The 20,408-nt window shown below is 52.9% G+C and overlaps 1 protein-coding gene and 1 long non-coding RNA gene across 7 annotated transcripts; one reads left to right on the plus strand and one right to left on the minus strand.

Moving 5' to 3' along the window:
* Positions 1 to 215: 215 nt before the first annotated feature.
* Positions 216 to 20,361, minus strand: AMZ2 (archaelysin family metallopeptidase 2). Of its 6 annotated transcripts, none has more exons than XM_060395078.1 (9): positions 15,175 to 20,361; positions 8,064 to 8,148; positions 7,043 to 7,325; positions 6,192 to 6,365; positions 5,963 to 6,091; positions 2,786 to 2,944; positions 1,728 to 1,861; positions 1,254 to 1,430; positions 216 to 413 (listed from the first exon to the last, which is right to left on the minus strand). In XM_060395078.1, the coding sequence occupies exons 3-9, from the start codon at positions 7,323 to 7,325 to the stop codon at positions 258 to 260; spliced, it is 1,212 nt and encodes a 403-aa protein (XP_060251061.1). In that variant the 5' UTR covers positions 8,064 to 8,148; positions 15,175 to 20,361; the 3' UTR covers positions 216 to 257. The 6 variants fall into 6 exon arrangements, with proteins under 6 accessions (XP_060251061.1, XP_042112450.1, XP_042112447.1 ...); XM_042256516.2 differs by lacking the exon at positions 15,175 to 20,361 and adding an exon at positions 8,654 to 8,706; XM_042256513.2 differs by lacking the exon at positions 15,175 to 20,361 and adding an exon at positions 8,654 to 8,706 and having other exon boundaries at positions 8,064 to 8,474.
* Positions 14,425 to 15,852, plus strand: LOC121820676 (uncharacterized). Its single transcript, XR_006061346.2, has 2 exons — positions 14,425 to 14,848; positions 15,203 to 15,852. It is a non-coding gene; the product is annotated as an uncharacterized LOC121820676 (long non-coding RNA).
* Positions 20,362 to 20,408: the final 47 nt, after the last annotated feature.

The following is a 20,408-nucleotide window of genomic DNA, read 5'->3' on the forward strand; positions in this document are numbered from 1 at the left end:
CTCGCCTCTCATGAGACATAAACATATTTGAAGAATGACACGCTTGCTCCCTCAGACCAGAGTAAGAGAGAATTCTGAGTTTTTATTCTAAATGAGCCACAGTTCAAAGTTCAGTTGCTGTTAAAAATAAAAACAAAAGAAAACCTCCACTCCACTGCCCAGACCCAACGCAGAATCAGTTTATTCCAATGAAGTACTCCAGCCAAACGAAAGCATGATGTGCACGTGTTTATTTGAATTACTCCTACTGAAGGTCCTTATTTCTGGAGAACAGCCAGGCATCTTGTGATCCACTCCTTCCACTCTTTAAAGGCTTCCACAGGTTTTGGCAAAGTTACCAGCTCCTCACGACTGTGTTTTGGAGTAACTCTAGGAGTGTCGGTGGACTCGGCATCAATCCACTTGACCAGCGCCTGGAAAATCAGAGAAGAGATGCATCTTTGAACAAATCACAGCAGAACAGACTCAGGCACGAGAAAAACCGGATCTCCCAAATCATGTGATCTGCATGGGTGACTGATGCCACCCACGAAGATGTTCCACCTGATAGAGTTGGTTGTGAAGGAGAGACCACGCTCATCAGAGTGTGCACCAGAACCACGCCTGCGGTGCACACCCGGGACAGTCACAGGACGCACGGGACAGGAGATGAGAAGGAATGACACGCGTGTTTGAAGGTGTTTTCTCTTCTCGACTTGCCAAGGGTTGCAGGAGGCACTGCAGTGTGCATGGGGACGTGTCCACGCCTGAAGTTAAGTGTGCACGCTGGGCTGGCAGGCATGCACACGTGCAGACAGGGACTGCAGCCCCCCGTGTGGGGGGCCATACCCATGCAGTACGCAGCATACACTGGCATGTTTGTGGGCACCTGTGGACATAGGGACATTCTTGCCTCCTCAACGCCATCCCTCCCTCCTAAGGAGTATCACACTGCTGCCCCACATTTGGAAAGATGAGCCACCTCCACATACTTCTAGTGTTTAAACATGGACTTTGCTCTTCAGTATTTCACTGTGTTCTGCAAAGGCAAGCTCTCTGGCCCTACACAAACAGCAAATGCAGAAACCTCTTCACCAGGTCTCACTGCGGTCCAAGCATAAGGCAAGTCAAAGCTGTTAAGATATCTCTTTGCATTTTTTTAAACCACAGCATCCTGCTTACCTCTGTGCTAACTTCCTCTGATAAATCACCTCCAGAGAAGGGCCTAATAGCAACTGGTTGCTTGCTCCTTACGTAACCACTTCCCCACTTACTTTGCACCGGTCTCTGAGCCGGAAGCCAACAGCACTCTGCAGCTTGCGTAAGCAGATGGGGCAGAGGTCCAGTGGGCGCCGGTCGGCTTCCTCCAGGTGGTTGGAGCCTTGCATCAGGCAGGCGAGCCACTGGCAGTGCCGGAGGCCAAAGATGTGTCCGATCTCATGGGTCAGAGTCTGCAAGACGGCCACACGGAGGCGCCCGCGTCAGCAGCAGCGAGCGAGCTCACCCACACGCGGGTCTAGGGGAGCCCGCTCCGCCCGCTCGCCGCAGGGCCTGCCAGCTGGCCCCTCCCCTGCCCGTGTCTGCCGCCCTCCTCTCTGCACCACTGCTTCCCGGGCAGGTGCTCCACCTCCCTCCGGGGACATCCAGGGGTCAGGGGGTGGTCCTATGCGCCAGCCTCCCTGCCTCTACCCCCTGGATGCTGGCAGCACCCCTCCCCAGCTGGGACAACCAGAAGTCTACAGACTTGCCCAATATGCCCTGGGTGGCAAACTCGCCCTGGTGGAGACCGCTGTTCTAGACGGTGGGGGGGAGACGCGCTGAAACTCAGTTCTGCGGCCCTTCCCCCAGATGCCGGGGCAGCCGGGGAGGGGAGGGGCTCGATCTGCATGATGACAAGTGGTCAAGGCAGGGAAGGCTCAGCTGAGCCCCACCCGACACCCACAAGGTCAAGACTCTGCTCCAGCTGCACAGCCAGCCTTCTGCACCCACGGTTCCCTGGGCCATGCGGGGTAGCGGTACTTATGGAGTCAGAGAGACACCTGTGTGAATGGACCCTCGAGGCTAGAAGCCACGCTGCTTTGGGTCAGTTGTACTTAGAAACCATTGTTCCATCAGGTGTTGTTCTCGACCCCAACACACAGCCCTAGTGAATGCGGAGAAGCCCGTGTCTCCAGCCGTGGAGCAGACAGACACGAGGAGACAGGCTTTTCAGAGCGGGATGGGGAAGGCGTCAGGACAGGCAGCAGGACCAAGCCCTGGGGAGGGAAGTCTCGGGGAGGGAGCCAGCGCAGGCCCGGGGGAGGCCTGTTCTCCAGGAAGGGAAACCAGGGTGCGGGGTCCTGCAGGCTTGGGGGCTGGCGGTGGGGCAGCCTGACTCGATGCCCATGAACTCTGGAATTAAGCTAACAGTAAGGAGGTGGGCTGGAGAAGGCAATGGCAACCCACTCCAGTGTTCTTGCCTGGAGAATCCCAGGGACGGGGGAGCCTGGTGGGCTGCCGTCTATGGGGTCACAGAGTCGGACATGACTGAAGTGACTTAGCAGCAGCAGCAGCAAGGAGGTGGGCACAGCCAAGGCTGTGTGTTACAGGACAAAAAACAGGCCCAGGTGCTGCACATGTCACTATGAGAGTGTCCCCATTTAAATTGTTTTTATTGGTAATTTCAGTCAAGCGATATCCAGCAAAAGTGTATAAACGACGCCAAGGCACTGACAGAGTGACCTTCAGGACTGGGGGTGTATGCCGTCAAAGGACTCCCATCTCCTAAAAGCCACTGCCGCCGCGCCGCGAGAGCCGCGCACCTTACATGAGCGGAGCAGCAGCACACTGGTGGCCTCGGGAAGGTAGTAGTCATCGAACACCGAGTAGTCGCTCGAAGACTTCCGCTCCAGCTTCTTCACTTTGCCTTTGAAGTGTGAGCTGTGGAAGTCCGTGCCGTACCTGGCAAAGCTGAATATCCCCACGCCTGGGGAAAACAACAGGCCAGCACAGGGTGAGAGGAAGGGTCCCTCCTCTGGGGGAACTACCGGTTAAGGGCCCGCTTGGGCACCTGGCCAGGGCATGCCCGCAGCCCCCCGGGCTCAGGGAGGTCTGCCCAACAAGGGGACTCCGGCCCCAGCTTCCTGAGTCCTCTGCCATCCAACCTGCTCTGCTCTGTACAACTCAGGCCTTGAGATCAAATTCTTCAGAAAAAGAAAGTTCCAGAGAGTTTGTTTTCTTTTTCCCCATAAAGTAAGTTATTTTCTCAGGAATTCCTTGCCAGTCCAGTGGTTTAGAGTCTGCACTTTCACTGCTAAGGACCTGGGTTCAATCCCTGCTTGAGGAACTAAGATCCTGCAAGCCTTGTGGGGCAGCCAAAAAAAAAAAAAAAACAACCAATTTTCTTAAATCACCCCAATCAAGTATTCCAAAAGGAGCAGCAGGGTGTCAGGACCACGGGCACTCACGGTCTCCCTGGAAAACTGCAGGAAATGGGTCTCTGGGCAGGCACGCCCCTAAGGCGCCTGTCCTTCCCTCTTCCCTCTGCTGCCCCCTAACACCTTGGAGACCACACTTGCACCCCACTTTCAGACTGAAGAACCTCCCCCATCCTCCCATCTGTAAACAGCACAGCTCTCTCTATGGCTGGCGCCAGTGACCAGAACAAACACGCCCGTAACTGACTTCCTGTGACACTTCAGTTGGTCTCAGCCATCTCTGTGCATGGGGACAGACACACACACGCCTCACGCCACATGGCGACTGCTTTACAGTCCAGCTGGTTTACTCGGTCTCTTTCACGCAGGCTTCTCTTTTAGTTGCTAGTTTGAAAGTAATAAGGAACTTTTCGTTAAGGAAATGAATTCATAGTAAGTTTGTCAAACCTAAATTTGATCCAAAGAGAATGCGCCTCACCCCACCTGCATATTTGAAATATAGGGAAGAGGATGTTCTAGAAGTTTAGAAAAAACTAAACCTACTCACCCTCAAGCGACGTCCTTTGACCAAACAAAAGTTGGCACACTTCACTACAATACCTTTCAAAGTAAAAGTCGCTCAGTCCTGGCTGACTCTTTGTGACCCCATGGACAGTCCATGGAATTCTCTAGGCCAGAATACTGGAGTGGGTAGCCGCTCCTTCTCTAGGGGATCTTCCCAACCTAGGGATCGAACCCAGGTCTCCTGCATTGCAGGCAGGTTCTTAACCAACTGAGCCACCAGGGAAGCCCATAATACCTTGAGCAAGACATTTTTTTTTCTAATAATCCTACAAATACATTGTTTCCCTGAGTAATTAAATATCTCAGTTTTAAAATACCTATCTTTATAAACCTGCTGAGAACAAAGTGACCTGCAGTAAGGAGATCCCCCTCACCGCAGGGCACAGCCACCCTGCTCCCTCATTACGTCTTCTCTCACGCCACGCAAAATTTAAGAAACTTATTGGGGAAAAAAAACAAAGCAGAAACACTTGGGGAGAATGCTTCCTGACCTCCTCAAATGCATAAGACAAACTGGTTAACAATATCTAGATAAATATTGTTTAAAAATTTTTAATGGTTCTGTTTCTCTCAGGTTAATAGTAAAGGATTTGTTTCATACAACTTTTTGGTTCCCTCTTTGTTTTCTGACAGAAGGCTCGACAGCACTGACCCAGGCCTCAGAGAGCACAGGCGGGTCACGGCGGGCGGGCGGGCGTGGGTACTGCCTCGGGCTCAGTCCCTCAGTCGTGTCCGACTCTTTGCAGCCCCGCAGACTGCAGCCCGCCAGGCTCCTCTGTCCATGGGATTGTTCAGGCAAGAAAACTGGAGTGGCTTGCCATTTCCTCCTCCAGGGGATCTTCCAAACCCAGGGATCTAACCTGCATCTCTGTGTCTCCTGCACTGGCAGGGGATTCTTTACCGCTACTGCCACCTGGGAAGCCCCGTGGCTTAGTGGGTGTAGGGCTGAAGGGCTATGAAGACTACAAATGGAGAACGGGAATGAAGCAAGGGTAGAAAAAGAGGCCCCCCAGCACCCCGGGCCCCAGATCCGATGAATGGGGAAGAGGGGGACCTGACGGGGGGAAGCCCTTGGTAGCGAGAGCTCCCCACCCTGCCACCCTGGGGCTCACACACTCCAGACTGACAGTCCGTCTGTGAACCCTGAGCTCGCACAGCCCAGCCCCTGCTAGCTGCTCCTGCCCCCAGAACGCCAGCGGGCAACCATGCCCCCCAGCTCAGTGGACTTCTCCCCTTCGAACCTGTCTTAGATCCTGAGGGATGTAGGCAGGAAAACAAGAGCAGAAATGGAAGGGTGGGAGAAGTGGAGAGAAGGCAAAAAAAAAACAAAAAACCCAAATAGGCAAAAATGACTTCCCTATACAGCCTTTTCCTCCCCAGTGGTAAAATGCAGGGCTCCCCGTGAGCCACAGCTAAGCTTATTTCAAGTCAAAGACTGAAACTGACCGTCAATAGCAAAGCGTCTGTTCTGAGACACAGGATGTGAGGCGCACACTTACAAACCAGTGCACAGCGACCTCATCTAACGAGACTACTACGGAAAGGGCTAAAAACAACTAGCGGCGTTCTGCTTCCATTAATGACAGTTCAAATACCCTTACTTAATTCACCTTGTCACTCAGCTACCTACATTCGCCATCTGCTGCGCTGACTGTCTGCACATGTGCCAACCATAAGTACACACTTTCTATGGATCAGCACTTTTATGCAAATTATCTCAAAACAACACAGCGAAACAGGTATTATTAGCTCCAAGGTGGTGCAGGCGGTGAACGGCAGAGCTGGGCGGAAGGGAAGGGACCCAGATCATCAGGGCTTATCCAGAGCATCCTTTCCACTATGTCAGGATGCTGCACCAGAAATACTACAAGGCCCTCACATCTAAACTGTAATTGGAAGGGGAAAAAACACTGTAATTGGTTGGAATTTTTTCTCTCTTTCAAAATCTTCACAAAGAGTCTCAAGCTGAGCAAATTTCTACCAACAATGTCAAAAAGGAATACCCTCTGTCAAAGAGGCCTGTCCAAAGACAAAATTCCAGGAATCTCTTGGGTAAAGATCGATCATCGTTATTCCCACAACACAAAAGGCATCTTCCGGTTTCTTCTTTTTTAAGAACGTCAGGATCTGCCCTATTTTAAAAAAAAAAGTATGTTTAAGATATATTTATGTGTGTGTGTACATATACCTATATACTTTACTCAATTCAAGCTGTAAGGCTGCCCAGTTCACCTGCATGAATCTGAAGGTTCCGCGTGCTATCGTTGACTCTAAAGGAACACCTGGTTGCAGAGACAGGAATCGGCTCTAGGAGTTTGACTGTCAATCCATAGAAGAAGGCTTCACAGTAGCCCTTGAGCCATTTCAAATATTCTTCACTGATACTTCTGGTGTTTCCCAGCAATCCTATGACAGATACAGAAGAAAATTTAAAGAGAAATTTTGAGATGATCAGAACAGTCTTTACCCCAGTCTACAGTCAGAAACGGGGAATTAGGAACAGACCAACTCTAAATTTTCAATACATAGTTACCGTTCACTAAGGTGAACACAGATTAGAGAGAAAACCTGACTCCCTGGTGGCTCAATGGTAAGGAACCCGCCTGCCCATGCAGGAGACACAGGCTGGATCCGTGGTCTGTGACGATCCCCGGGGCCTGGGAGCAACTAAGCTGACGTGCCACAACTCCTGAGCCCATGCTCGACAGCTCGGGAGCAGAGACTACCCAGCCCACGTGTTGCAACTAGCAAGGCTCGCGTGCCCTAGAGCCTGTGTTCTCCAACGGGGCGCCAGTGAGAAACCCAGGCACCGCAGCTAGGGAGCAGGCCCTGCTTGCCCCAGCTAGAGAAAGCCAAGGTGCAGCTACGAAGAACCAGCACCATCAGTGAATAAACACAGTTTTGCTTAAAAAAACAAACCCACCTCTCTCAAGGCAGTTTGGTTACCAAACTTCCACTGTGGGAACGAATGCCAAAAATGATTATACAAACTGCCCTCTTGAATGAGATGGACAAGGCAAACTGTCCATAGCAACAGCACCATTACAAAACCAAACCAAACCCAGCGTATTGGCAAGACGCACCAATGCACTGTATGTAAATAGTCTGCTTCCCTGAAGAAGGGCTCTTTCTGTGAAGATCACTGAAAAACTCTTCAAAGTCTTGGGGAGCCTCAGGATGGGAGATTATCCAGTCCGATGGTGAATGCAAAGTAATGGGTCCAAAGAGATCGCTGCCTGGCCGGAAGGCCTCGTTCAGCAAGCGCTGCTCCCTGGGGTCCAACTGCTCATACTGCTTCACAAGCTCTGGGTTCTTTGAGATGAGGGCCGTCTTCAGGGTGTGTTCAGAGTGCCGTACTGTTTGCATCTGCCAGAAGGACACACGTAGTCACACAGAACATGCATATCCAAACTGGGGTCTTTACAGACATCACTTACTTCCCCCGAGAATGGAATGACTGATCGCTAATGCCTGGGCGTCATCACCAGAGGGCTGCCTGCTCCCACCATTTCTAATCAGTTTCTTAGGGGGACTTCCCTGGTGGTCCAGTGGTTAAGAATCTGACTTGCAACGCAGGAGATGCAGCTTCCATACCGAGTCAAGCATAAGATCCCACATGCCTCGGAGCAACTAAGCCTGTGAGCCACAACTAGACAGTCTATGAGGCCCAATGAAAGATCTCACAGGTCGCAAGGAACATACTGTGTGATGTAACAAGAACCCAACAGCAGCCAAATTAAAAAAATAAAAAAGTCAATTTCTCGGGGAGGGTATCTGAAAGAGTGGAAAGACAATCATGAGATTCATTCCTCCACCTCTTAGGGAACCTGCTCCCACTATAAACATTCGTGGTCACCCCAAGCCATGACCCGATTCCCTATTTCCTCGCCCTTTGGGTAATGATATTAGGAGCTGACTCAAGAGAGCCACGTGAAACACATCCTTTCCCACGTGACTCAAAGACGTTCCAGATCAAAGGGAAGTGCAACTCATGTTAAGTCCTGCGTTTCTGTAACTTGGCTGCAGGCTGATAACGGATCTCGGCCACTGAGGTGGTGTCACCCTGGGGAGGCGGTCAGGGGACCGACCAGGAGCCAGACTCACACTGACAGGTCTCTTCCGCTCACAGGGCGTCCCCTAGAGAGGTCATCCCTCCGCGTGACCGGCTCACAGCTGCTCCCCGCGGGGACTGGGTGAGGGAAGGAGAGAAACGGGACGTCAGCGTGCAGAGCCCGCCGCGCTGCCTAACCGGGTTTTCTGCAGTTTAACGATGGGGGTGGGGGGGAGATTTTTAGCGAATGGCTGTCCCCGTTGAGGGCTGAACTCCGGGGTCCAGGGCCACCTCCAGAACGAAGCTCTCTCTCGGCGGGGCTCGCCTGGGAGCAGAGACGGGTCCTCACCGCCGCTGTGGGGCCCAGCCCCGTCCGGTCGGCCCACCTTCACCGGCGGGGCGGCTCCTGCCGCGGCCCCGCCTCACGGGGCCGGCCCGTCTGCGCCTGCGCGGGAGCCGCCACCCTGAGGGGAAAACGGCGACGTCAGGGGTCAGAGGCCGCCTCCGGATGCCCGGCCGAGCCCGGCTCCCCCGAGGCGCCCCCGCGCCCCCGCGCCCGCCGCGGCGGCGGCTCCTTTCACACTCTCCCCCGCGGCTTGAACGCGACTGTCCCCTCCTCCACCAGCGCTCCCGTCATCCTCACCCCGCAGGGCGTCAACGCCTCCCGCCCCCGGCGGCTGCCCCAGGCGCGTGCGCATCGCGCCTGCGCCGTGCCCCGCCCCTCCGCGCACTGCCACGCCCCTGCGCTCCCCGCTCCGCCACGCCCCCTCACGCACGCTCCGTCGTCCCGCCCCTCCGCGCCAGCCACGCCCCCTCACGCAATGCCGTAGCACGCACGCTCCGTCGCCCTGCCCCTCCGCGCCCGCCACGCCCCGCGAGAGGCCGTCCCGCAGGCGCGGAGCCCGAGTACTAGTGGCCGCTGCTGCCCCTGCGCCGTCGAGCGAAGCGCGGTCGCGAGGGGGCGGCCAGGCGCCGAGATATGCCCCGTGCTCCCCTTTCCGCGCTGCCGTCCGGGGGCGCCGCTGTCCGGCCACGCCTGCGCCGCGGGGTCAGCTGTTCGTGCGCGTGCCGGGCGGGCCGTGGGTGCGAGCGGCGCCCCAGGCGAGACGAGTCCCCGGCGCGGGAGCGAGTCCTCGGGTGGACGCGCGGCCTAGGCGGGGAGGTGGCGTCCGGGGCACGCGACCCGGGCCGGGCCTCTCTTTCCCGGGACGCGCTCCTTGGTGGGACTTAAGCCCCGCCGCCTCAGAGTGCAGGACGGAAGGAGCAGCTCCGATCCCGAGCGCCTGGGCAGGCTGAAAAGGCGCGGGATCAAAGGGCAGGCTCCCCGGCCCAGCCCGGTGCTGCCCATTCGCACGGCCAGCTCATCCCCGCGTCGGCCTGTGCGGATGCTGTGCTGGCGGAGGCCGAGTGCTGCCCAGGAGACGGCTGGCCGCATCCGCTCCCCGGCCCTTCCCCTTCGACGTGGGGGTCTCCTGTCCGCCTCCTCCTCCCTCCTCTTTGACCGGCTCCCTTCACTCTCCCTCCAGTTCATGCGCTCGCACTCTGTCCTGGCAGCTTCCTACAGGGAAGCCCGGGGAACACCTAACCCTTTATAACCGTTTCCCTATACCTTTTTTCATATCTGTCCTAAAGGGGCGCCCGACTCCCGGCACCTAACTCCAGACATCCCTGCTGCCCCTCTCTCCTCCCCACCTTGCCTGGTGGCTCAGCTTTCCCTGGTAAAGAATCCGCCTGCAATGCAGGAGACCCTGGTTCCATTCCTGGGTCCTGGGCCGGGAAGACCTGCTGGAGAAGGGATAGGCTACTCACTCCAGTATTCTTGGGCTTCCCTTGTGGCTCAGCTGGTAAAGAATCCACCTGCAATGTGGGAGACCTGGGTATGATCCTTGGGTTGGAAAGCTCCCCTGGAGAAGGGAAAGGCTACCCGCTCCAGTATTCTGGCCTGGAGAATTCCATGGACTAGCCCATGGGGTCTGGAAGAGTCAGACATGACTGAGTGACTTTCACTTCACTTTCACCTCTTCCCCCGCCCCAGCATTCACTCAAAAATACCTCTAAATTCAGGTTTTCATTCCAAGCCCCTGTCCTGCCACTGCCAAGTAACCTCTTGGAAGAGGTTCTCCTGATTAGAAATGAGTCTGTGTGCCAGTCATCCTTGTCCAAAAAGAAAATTTTTAACAAAATTAGAAAGATAAAGAAATGCAGTGGCACTGCCCCCAGCCAGGTTTTGGAATAAAGTTCAGTTCAGTTCAGTCGCTCAGTCGTGTCCGACTCTCTGCGACCCCATGAATCGAAGCACGCCAGGCCTCCCTGTCCATCACCAACTCCCGGAGTTCACTCAGACTCACTTCCATCGAGTGAGTGATACCATCCAGCCATCTCATCCTCTGTCATCCCCTTCTCCTCCTGCCCCCAATCCCTCCCAGCATCAGAGTCTTTTCCAACGAGTCAACTCTTTGCATGATGTGGCCAAAGTACTGGAGTTTCAGCTTCAGCATCATTCCTTCCAAAGAAATCCCAGGGCTGATCTCCAGAATGGACTGGTTGGATCTCCTTGCAGTCCAAGGGACCCTCAAGAGTTCTCCAACACCACAGTTCAAAAGCATCAATTCTTCGGCACTCAGCCTTCTTCACGTCCAACTCTTACACCCATACATGACCACTAGAAAAACCATAGCCTTGACTAGACAGACCTTAGTCGGCAAAGTAATGTCTCTGCTTTTGAATATGCTATCTAGGTTGGTCATAACTTTCCTTCCAAGGAGTAAGCGTCTTTTAATTTCATGGCTGCAATCTCCATCTGCAGTGATTTTGGAGCCCCCAAAATAAAGTCTGACACTGTTTCCCCATCTATGTCCCATGAAGTGATGGGACCAGATGCCATGATCTTCGTTTTCTGAATGTTGCGCTTTAAGCCAACTTTTTCACGCTCCTCTTTCACTTTCATCAAGAGGCTTTTTAGTTCCTTTTCACTTTCTGCCATAAGTGTGGTGTCATCTGCATATCTAAGGTTATTGATATTTCTCCCGGCAATCTTGATTCCAGCTTGTGCTTCTTCCAGCCCAGTGTTTCTCATGGTGTACTCTGCATATAAGTTAAATAAGCAGGGTGACAACATACAGCCTTGACATACTCCTTTTCCTATTTGGAACCAGTCTGTTGTCCTATGTCCAGTTCTAACTGTTGCTTCCTGACCTGCATATAGGTTTCTCAAGAGGCAGGTCAGGTGGTCTGGTATTCCCACCTCTTTCAGAATGTTCCACATATAGGTAAACATTTGGAAATCCTGCGGATCTGAAATGTTTTTGTTCTGCCCTCATCCCTGACTGACAGTCTCCCTGGATTGATGTGGGATTTTAGGCTGAAGTCGTCTCCTCTCAGAACCGTGATGACTCTTTAATTTCTTCCTGATTCCAGTGATGTCACTCTGACGCCTCATCCTTGGTATGTTATTAATAATACCTAATTTTTTGAGGGACATCTTACGATTTTCTCTTTGTCCTTGGCGTGCTGAAGAACTCAAGTTTTTAAGTTTTTAAAGATGTGTCCTAGTCTGAGAGGTTTGCCCCATCTTCATTTTATTGCTCACTCATTGGGCCCTTCAGTCTTCTTTTTCAAAAGACACTCTGTATGTCTTTTTATCTTGCTTTTGGTGGGCGGGGTGTGCTGCGCTGCCTGTCGGCTGTAGCACAGGCTTTCTTGTGAAGTGAGTGGCTATTCTCCAGTGTTCCTACCTGGAGAATCCCATGGACAGAGGAGCCTGGTGGGCTGCAGTCCTTGGGGTCGCACACAGCAGACACCACTGTTTCCTCTAGTCGCCGCAAGTAGGGGCTTCTCTCTAGTTTGGGGGCGCAGGCCGCTCACGGCAGCGCCTTCTCTGGCAAGGCACAGGCTCTAGGCCTGCGGGCTCTGCAGTTGTGGTGCAGCAGCTTAGTGGCTCCATGGCGTGTGGGATTTCCCCTGACCAGGGATGGGACCCACGTGCCCTGCACTGGCAGGGAGGTCTGGGCCCTTCAATCTTGAGATGCTTATCCTTCCATCCTGAGATTTTCTCGTATTATTTCTTTATAATTTTCTTCTCTCCAATTCCGCCCCCCCCCCACCCCAGATACGGGGATTTCAGGATGGATCCCCTCATTTTCTTTCCGTTCCTATTTTCCCATCTGTCTTTCTGTACAATTTTCTGACGTTCTCATCCACTGTCCTTTCTTCTGAATAGGTATTTTCAGACATTCTACTCTTCAAGAGCCCGAAGCCCTTTCTCCTTCTGATTGTTTATTTTGCACCTTCTCTCCCTTCAGGGGTAAAAGGTTGCCTCTTATCTCTCTACAGAGACTAACTACGCTACTTTTGAAGTTTTGTTTTGCTGTTTCCGGTACTCGGGTCTTTTGCTTTGATGTTCGAATGTTCCACAAACAGCTGGTGGTCCTTGGCTGTCTGTTGAGATGTTATCTTAGGCACAGAAAGCTGGTCGAGGGTTCTGTGTGCATAAAAGTGGCTTATTCACTGAGGTTTCACGGCCGTGAACTGGCAGAGAACCCGCTGATTCACTGGGGGGAGATCCCCGGGTGTCTGAACCTGCAACCGTGTTCTTCCCAAGAAAGGGTCATTTCCTAACCGCTGCCAGCGTCAGTCACTCATGAGAGGCGCGTCAGTGTGAAGATTCTGAGTCCTTAACCCCAAGTTTCCACTCCTTTACCTTCCTGCCCACGATGGCTCTCACGAGCAGCTCATTTTAACACGAGAGTGCAGTGAGGGGCTTAGAGAGTTTCAGTCATTCGGCTGCTAGTAAGCATCCCCCTGCTCAGTTTGCTTCTCTTCCAGCTCTCATCTGATTATCAATCACTGAGGAAATGGAAGTTGGGTCAGGAGGTGGGGAAAAGTGGGTAGTTTGAGGTTACAGAGTCCCTCAGCAGGAAAGCAGCCCAGAGCAGGTAAGTCAGGTTGGGGTGGGTGCTGTGATCCAGGGGTCTAGGGCACTGGGACCTGGATTCCTCAAGGGAGGTGGTGGTGTTCAGTCGCTCAGTCGTCTCCCACTCTTTGTGACCCCGTGGACTGCAGCACGCCAGGCTCCCCTGTCCTTCACCACCTCCTGGAACTTGCTCAAACTCATGTCCATGGAGGCAGTGATGCCATCCCACCGTCTCGCCCTCTGTCGCCCCTCCTCCTGCCTCAACCTTCCCCAGCATCAGGGTCTTTTCTAATCAGTCGGCTCTTCACATCAGGTGGCCAAAGTACTGGAGCTTCAGCTTCTGCATCAGTCCTTCCAATGAATATTCAGGGTTGATTTCCTTTAGGACTGACTGGTTGGATCTCCTTGCAGTCCAAGGGACTCTCAAGAGTCTTCTCCACAACCACAGTTCAAAAGCATCAGTTCTTCGACCCTCAGCCTTTACGGTCCAGCTCTCACATCTCTACCTGATTACTGGAAGGGAAGACAGAAAAGAAAGTTAACCTATGTTTCCAGTGTGCTCAGAGCTGGGGCTCCATGAGGAGGGAGGAGCTGACTCGTTTTCTCCCTCTTGCCATTCAGACAACCTGCGGTCCAAGACCCGGAGCCCAGGTTCATTAGGGGCTGGACCGCGCGCGGTGAGGCTGAGAACCCAGGCACACTGGGAAGGACAGTTGCTAGGGAAACACATCCTGCGTCCCAAGCACCCAGCTTATAAATCACTTTCTGGACCCCATCCTGTTTGCAAACCGAGGCTCGGTTCGCCTGTAATGGACCAGCTCCAGCGGTGCCAAGGCAGCAAAGCTATTAGCAGAAATGAAAAGCAAGACATCTTTGAGTCCATTAGGTTAAAAGGGGATTTTTCTAGCTTTCATTATTTATGATTTGTGACTTCAGTTACTGTTTCCCGGAACAAACAAACTGCTACAGTTCTGATTCAACTGACGGGAGCAAACCGATGCTTATCATCGGCCCGGCGGCACACTGCAGAGCAGCCCGCCGCCCCGGCCTCGGGTGCTGCGGCCTCTTTCTGCAGCTCTTTGATGTCTTGTCAGGCAAGTTATTTTCTGAGCCTCAGCCTGTTTCCCAAAGCTGCCACAATCTGCGTGTGTGTGTGTGCGCACATGTATACAGACACACGTGTCTGTGTCTCTGTCCTGCAAATGAACAAACCCAGGGAAATGAGGAACGGCAGCCTTCGGTTTTGACTTAAAGAATGTCACTCCTGAAACCCAGGAGTCAGGTCCCCAGGAGCGCATCGAGGACCCCTTGGGTGGGCGGTGGGGAAGTGAGTGAGGAGGCGTGACCTCCGCCCCACGCCCGCACCCCCCCGCTCCTGAAATCACGGCACCGTCTCCGCGCTGGAGCTGCATCTGAGAGTCACGGTTTTCTCTCACGTTCCCCTTTTTCAGTCTCCAGGAAGGCGGGCGGGCGGCGGGGGGGCCGGGGGTGGGCGCGGATGAGACGCAAATGAAAGAGGAAGTGTCTGAGCACAGACGAAACAGCCAGCAAGCCGCTAGGCCAGTGACCTCGGTGGAAACGCCGAAGACACCGCTGTGCCCTCGGCCGTCCCGGGGGCGGGGGCGGGGGCGGCCGCCAGAAGCCGCCGGCTTCTCTCCGGCCAGGTCGTCAGGGCCGCCTGCCCGGAGGTGGAAGGAAGGCGGAGGCGCGGGGCCGGGGCGCGGTTCAGACGCACCTGAGCCCGCGAAGCCTCTCTGCCCGGGTGTGGTCTTCGCGGCTTCTCGCAGGAGCTGGAGTCCAGTCGGCTCCCGACGATGCCAGCCTGTGTCCCCGGAGGTGCCCTCCCGGGGGCCACCCTGGGCCTCAAGCCGCGCCCGCTCTCCACGCCAGACAGCACCCCGCCCCCTGCAGCCCGGGCGCAGCTGGGTTAACTCAGGGACGCGGGGCGGGTGTGAGACGCTGCTGGAGGGCAGAGGGTGGCGTGAAGCAGACAGGAAAGGGAATCGTCAGGGGGCACCTGCGCGGTTAGAAAGCACTCGTTTCTTGTGGGGCATAAACATGCCCTTCTCCTGGAGTCCGAGTGACAGTAGACGCCAGTGAGGCATGCTTCTCCCAGAAACGTGGAAGGGACGGGAGAGGAGGCGAGGAGCAGAAGCGGTCCTGATCCCGCCGGGAGACAACCCGGGAGCACTGGCTGGACAAGCAGACGTCCCCATGCTGTGCATTTTCAAGGAGAACTCGTACAGACTGACCTGTCAATCCATGTCTTTCTTTTTCCAGAGAGAATTCTCTGCCTCCAAGGATGTTCTTCACAGCATCATTTATCATTTGAAAACCCTGAAAAACAAAAAAGCGTTCGTCATTAGTGTTTCAGCCAAGTAAAGCAAGTTATAATCTCACAGGAGAATATGCAGTCTTTAAAAAGATTGATCTCAGCTATCCACATGGAAAGATGTTGCCAAGATCCAGCTGAATTTTTTTTTTTAAGTTTTCAAAACCATATATATAACTTGCGTTTTTTCAAATAAAAACATAGGTGTATACATGTGTAAAAGTATTTGCCAGAATGTTAATGATTCTCCAGAAGGAAGGCTGTCTGCGCTATCTATTTTAATATACTTTTGTACTGTTCACATTTTTTCTTGCAAGGAGCATTTACTAGTTTTATATTTTTAAGGTATTCATTTTCAGAAATATTTTATGTAAATCCATACTTTTGATATCAGATATATCCGTTATAAAGTAAGTGAAAATGAGATACAAAACCTGTAGGTAGTACAATACCATTTGGATGTTTGACATTTCTACATACAAATTGGCGTGTTTTGTATATATAATCTGTGAGTACAAAAATAAGTACGTTACTAGTGTTAAGTATGAAATTTACTTATCCATTCTACATGTGTGTATAAAAACAAGTTTAAAAACTTGCTATTGTATGTGGTTTTTTAAAAAATCATGAGACTATTATATTTTAGTCAAAAGCGACATTTCCATGGTAGGGGGCGATGTTTTGGGCCGAGTCCTGGAGGAGTAGGCCCGGCCCGTGCAGGCAGTCTGGGTTGAGGGGACAAAACGTCCCCAAAGCACAAAGTCACAACAAAGCGGGTTCGTCTGTCGGCCTGTCGCCCCGCATCTGACACCACGGAGCTGCCTCTGCTTCTGAAGTTCCCTCCTGGCTTTTCTGGGTCACCTTCTCTCCAGGCTGCACCGGCTCCAGTCAGCCCTGCAGGCACTGGGGCTGTGGGGAATGAGGTCAGGACCGCGACCTTGGCTGTGTGTGGCTTGAACTCCGTACTGACCACGAGGATGCAACCGACCTCGTTCACAGTGGCCTGGAGGCCCGGACAGCAGGAGGGAGGACCTGGAGTCCGTGTCAGGAAACTCGGCTTCGGGTGAGACACCCCCCTACCCCACCGTGCGTCTCAGGGAAGATGCTCTGCCTCCCTGAACCTCAGTGTCGTCATCCACAAAATGGGACCATAAGAACCTCCCCTCCACAGGGCTGCAGACGAGGTGAATGAGGACTGGGAAAGGGACTTCCCTGGTGGCTCAGTGGTAAAGAATCTGCTGGCCAGTGCAGGAGACCCGGGTTTGATCCCTGGTCGGGGAAGACCCCACAAGCCCCTGCCGCCCAGAGCCTGCGTTCAGGAACAGGAGAAGCTGCCGCACGCCCCAGCTGGAGAGGAGCCCCCAGTCGCCACAACTAGAGAAAGCGAGGCCCAGCACGGCTGAAGACAAGGGAATAAATAGCATGCTGCTGCTGTCCTGCGCTCAGTCGTGTCTGAGACTCTTGGCGACCCCACAGACTGTAGCCTGCCAGGCTCCTCTGTCCATGGAATTTTCCAGGCGAGAACACTGGAGCAAATTGCCATTTCCTACTCCAGGGGAGCTTCTCCACCCAGGGAACAAATCTTTGTCTCTTGCATCTCCTGCCTTGGCAGGAGGATTCTTTACCATTGCACCGCCTGGGAAGCCACATATATATGTATAAATATATTTTTAAAGACTTGGAAAATGCCCCTTTCAATGAACCGTATAGAATCCAAAGTTGACTCTAGCAAGAACAGTCCCACAAAACCCCAAAGCCCAAAGCCCTGACATTTCAACAGGTCAGTTTTTGCTAAAAAACCCACGCTCACGACAAGCTCTTGTGATGCGGCCTCGTGGGCGGACGCGTGGGTCACAGGTTCTAATTGTGGGAACTGTCTGACACACAGCCTGTCGACGTGAGTCACTGGGTGTTTAAGGCTCAAGGCCAAGGTCCCTCGTGAGACTGCTCTGAGGATATGCGCATCCTCATGACAAGACAGCGGTGACCTGAAGTCCTTTTCATCCGGGAGGGTGAGTGTGCAGTCCCGACAGCAATGGGCTTCGGAAACTGCAGGAGAACACAGCCTGCGGCGTCTCACCGCTCTGACTCCCCTGAACTCGCTTCTCCGGCGTTTGCTCTGGCCCGGAGTCTCCCCTCTTAAATACACGCCTCTGTTGATTCAGGATCCGGCCTGGTCACCTGAGTCAGTCGTCACAAACGGCAATTCACATGACTTCAGTCCACTTGTAAAACACACAGGGGGCAAAAGTCAACTTCACGGGGAGGACTCCGTAAAGGGGCCGCGAGAGGAACAGCCTTTGATGGTTGGGCCTGGGTGGGAGAGGGCGTGTGGCATTCCTTTCTTTCAAGGGCAAATATTTCTGCCTCCTAAATATTTGGATTTCCTCTCTGGAGTCTTCCTGAGCTTATTTTCTGAATTGTCAAGGTGTTGGATCACATAGAAGGCTTTTCTCTTCCGGATTCTGTGGCCGGGCCTTTAGGAGAACAGACAGAGAAGGACACCCCAAGATCCAGCTGGATTTTCTTTTAAAGTTTCAAAACTCTGTGTGTGTGTGTGTGTGTGTGTGTGTGTGTGTGTAACTTGAGCCTATTTATATAAAAGGGTTTCCCAGGTGGCTCAGTGGTAAAGAATCCGCTTGCCAATATACAAAATACCAGTTCGATCCCTGAGTTGGGAAGATCCCTTGGAGAGGGAAATAGCAACCCACTCCAGTATTCTTGCCTGGAGAATCCTATGGACAGAAGGACCGTAGCCTGGTGGGCTGCAGTCCATGGGGTTGCAAAGAGTCAGACAAGAGTGAGTGACTAGACAACAAACTTACATAAAAACACGGGTGTGCATGTGTTTTAAAAAGACTTTTGGCAAAAAAAGAGGCAGAGTCATGGGTCTAAACAAACTAGGGGTGACCAACGGGGTCGGGAGGAGCAAGGTAAGGGGGAGCGTGGGGTGCAACCTACCGGGTGTGAGACAGGGTACAAGGATGTGTTGCACCACAGAGGAATCCAGCCAATTATTTTGTGATACTATAAATGGAAAGGGCTTTAAAAATCAGTATTAAAATTTTTTAATTGTTTTAAAAAGATGTTGGCGGAAATGTTAATAGTCAATTTCCATAGGAAGAATCCACCGGCTTGAGTCCCAGCCACGCCCCTTACAGGGGATTACGAAAGCTCTCTGTTTCCTTGTCCCTGAGGCTGAGGCTTCTCGGGTAGCTCAGGCGGTAAAGCGTCTGCGTGCAATACGGGAGACCTGGGTTCGATCCCCGGGTCAGGAAGATCCCCTGGAGAAGGAAATGGCAATCCGCTCCAGCACTCTTGCCTGGAGAATTCCACCGATGGAGGAGCCTGGTGGGCTACAGCCCATGGGGTTGCAGAGTCAGGTGCCACTGAGAGACTTCACTGAGGCTGGAGGGAGACCTCCTGTTCGAGTTACACAGCACAGAGGAAGCACTCCTTCAGTGCTCCTGGCTGGACCTCGAGGACGTGGGCGCTGCCACCGGCTGCCCCACTGGGCTGACCCAGCACGTGGAGGATGGGTCAGGGTCAAGTTCACAGAGAGGACGGGGAGGAATAAACCCCAGGGTTAGTTAGTGCCACCCTTGGAGGAGTAGCGCCCGGCTCAGCACATTCACTCCCCGAATCACAACAGTTCTTCTCCGAAAGCCAGGGGAATCTGTCAGGTGACCTCCAATGACCCCTGCCCCCCAGAGACGCGAGGGATCAGAGCTACTCCTGACCTCCAAGTGGATTTTCTTGGACAAACTTGGAGTGACCAAAGCTTGTCACTTTGACTGTGCACTTTCCATCACTGACCAATCCCCTTTCTGACCAGCATGTTCCTGAGATGTGTTACAAGAGGTTTGAAGTCTTGATGTCAATGTGCTCTTTTTACAGTCTGCAGTTACAGCCAGGTCTTGCTGAAGGACCCATGCTGACTCCCTAAGGTGACCTTGACTTTGCTCCAATCTGCACGTGTTAGTGTTATACTTTAACCCTCCAGGCAGGGCTGTCAGATACAAGACAGGGTTCTTAGTTACATTTACATTTCAGATCAACAGTGAATGATTTCTCATGTGTATGTCCCAAATATTGTATGCAACATACTTAGACCAAAACAGCATTTGTTGTTGATCTGAAATTCTAATAACCTGGGCATCCTCTTTTCTTTGCTGTATCTGGCCAGTCTATGTCCATGAGAAATCTTATTTCACCCCTTCCACGGACTAACCAGGCCTGACCCTGCGTAGCTTCCAAGATCAAGGAGATTGGGCATATTCAGGGCGATATGACTGTAGGCAATCCCACTCCTGGGCATGTCTTCGAAGAAAACCGTAATTCAAAAAGACACATGCACCCCAATGTTCACAGCAACACTGCTTGCAATAGCCAAAATATGGAAACAGCCGAAACGCCGATCGCCAGATAAGTGGGTAAAGAAGACGTGGTCTGTATCTACAATGGAATTTTGCTCAGTCATAAAAAGAATGGAATAGCGCCATTTGCAGCAACATGGATGGACCCAGAAACGGTCACACTAACGGAAGCGAGTCAGACAGAGACAAACAAATATCATACAATATCACTTATATGTGGACTCTAAAAAGATTTATTTACAAAGCAGAAACAGACCCACAGACTCTGAAAACAAACTTGTGGCTGCCCCGGGGGAATGTGGGGTAAATCGGGGTGTGGGGTTAGCACAGACACACTGCAGTGTGTAAACGGGGCAGTGAGTGAGGATCTGCTCAGCAGCGCAGGGAGCTCTGCTCTGTAATAACCGGTACGGAGACAGAACCTGAAGAGCGGATGCACGTGTGTGTAAGGCGGAATCACTCAGCTGTCCACAGGAGACTAACACGACGTTGTAAGTCAACGATACCCCCGGCATGAAACAAAAATTTAAAACATTAAAAATAAAACACAAAAATGTTATTTCCCTGTTTCCAAATTTTTGGAGTGGGTGGTGCCCTTGGGAACGCTTTTGCAGTTCTGGGAAGGTAAGCACAGTCACTCTTTATGCACAAGGACACATATCCACACAAACAGATAATATCTCCCTCTGCGCGGCGTGGCGCTGGGTGGCTCCAGGAGAGAAGAGGCTGGGTGCTCCCAGTCTCTGTCTTCAGGGGGCTTGCAGTGTAGACTACACTG

Source organism: Ovis aries, chromosome 11 (genome assembly GCF_016772045.2).
Source record: "Ovis aries strain OAR_USU_Benz2616 breed Rambouillet chromosome 11, ARS-UI_Ramb_v3.0, whole genome shotgun sequence".
In the NCBI taxonomy this organism is placed as follows: Eukaryota; Metazoa; Chordata; class Mammalia; order Artiodactyla; family Bovidae; genus Ovis; species Ovis aries.

Coding starts and splice junctions, on each gene's coding strand:
- AMZ2 (XM_060395078.1), bottom strand. CDS start 7,325: ATGCAAACAGTACGGCACTCTGAACACACCCTGAAGACGGCCCTCATC. Junction 6,092..6,191: donor GAACCTTCAGATTCATGCAG/GTGAACTGGGCA, acceptor TTTTTAAAATAG/GGCAGATCCTGACGTTCTTA. Junction 414..1,253: donor GGCTCAGAGACCGGTGCAAA/GTAAGTGGGGAA, acceptor CTGATTTTCCAG/GCGCTGGTCAAGTGGATTGA.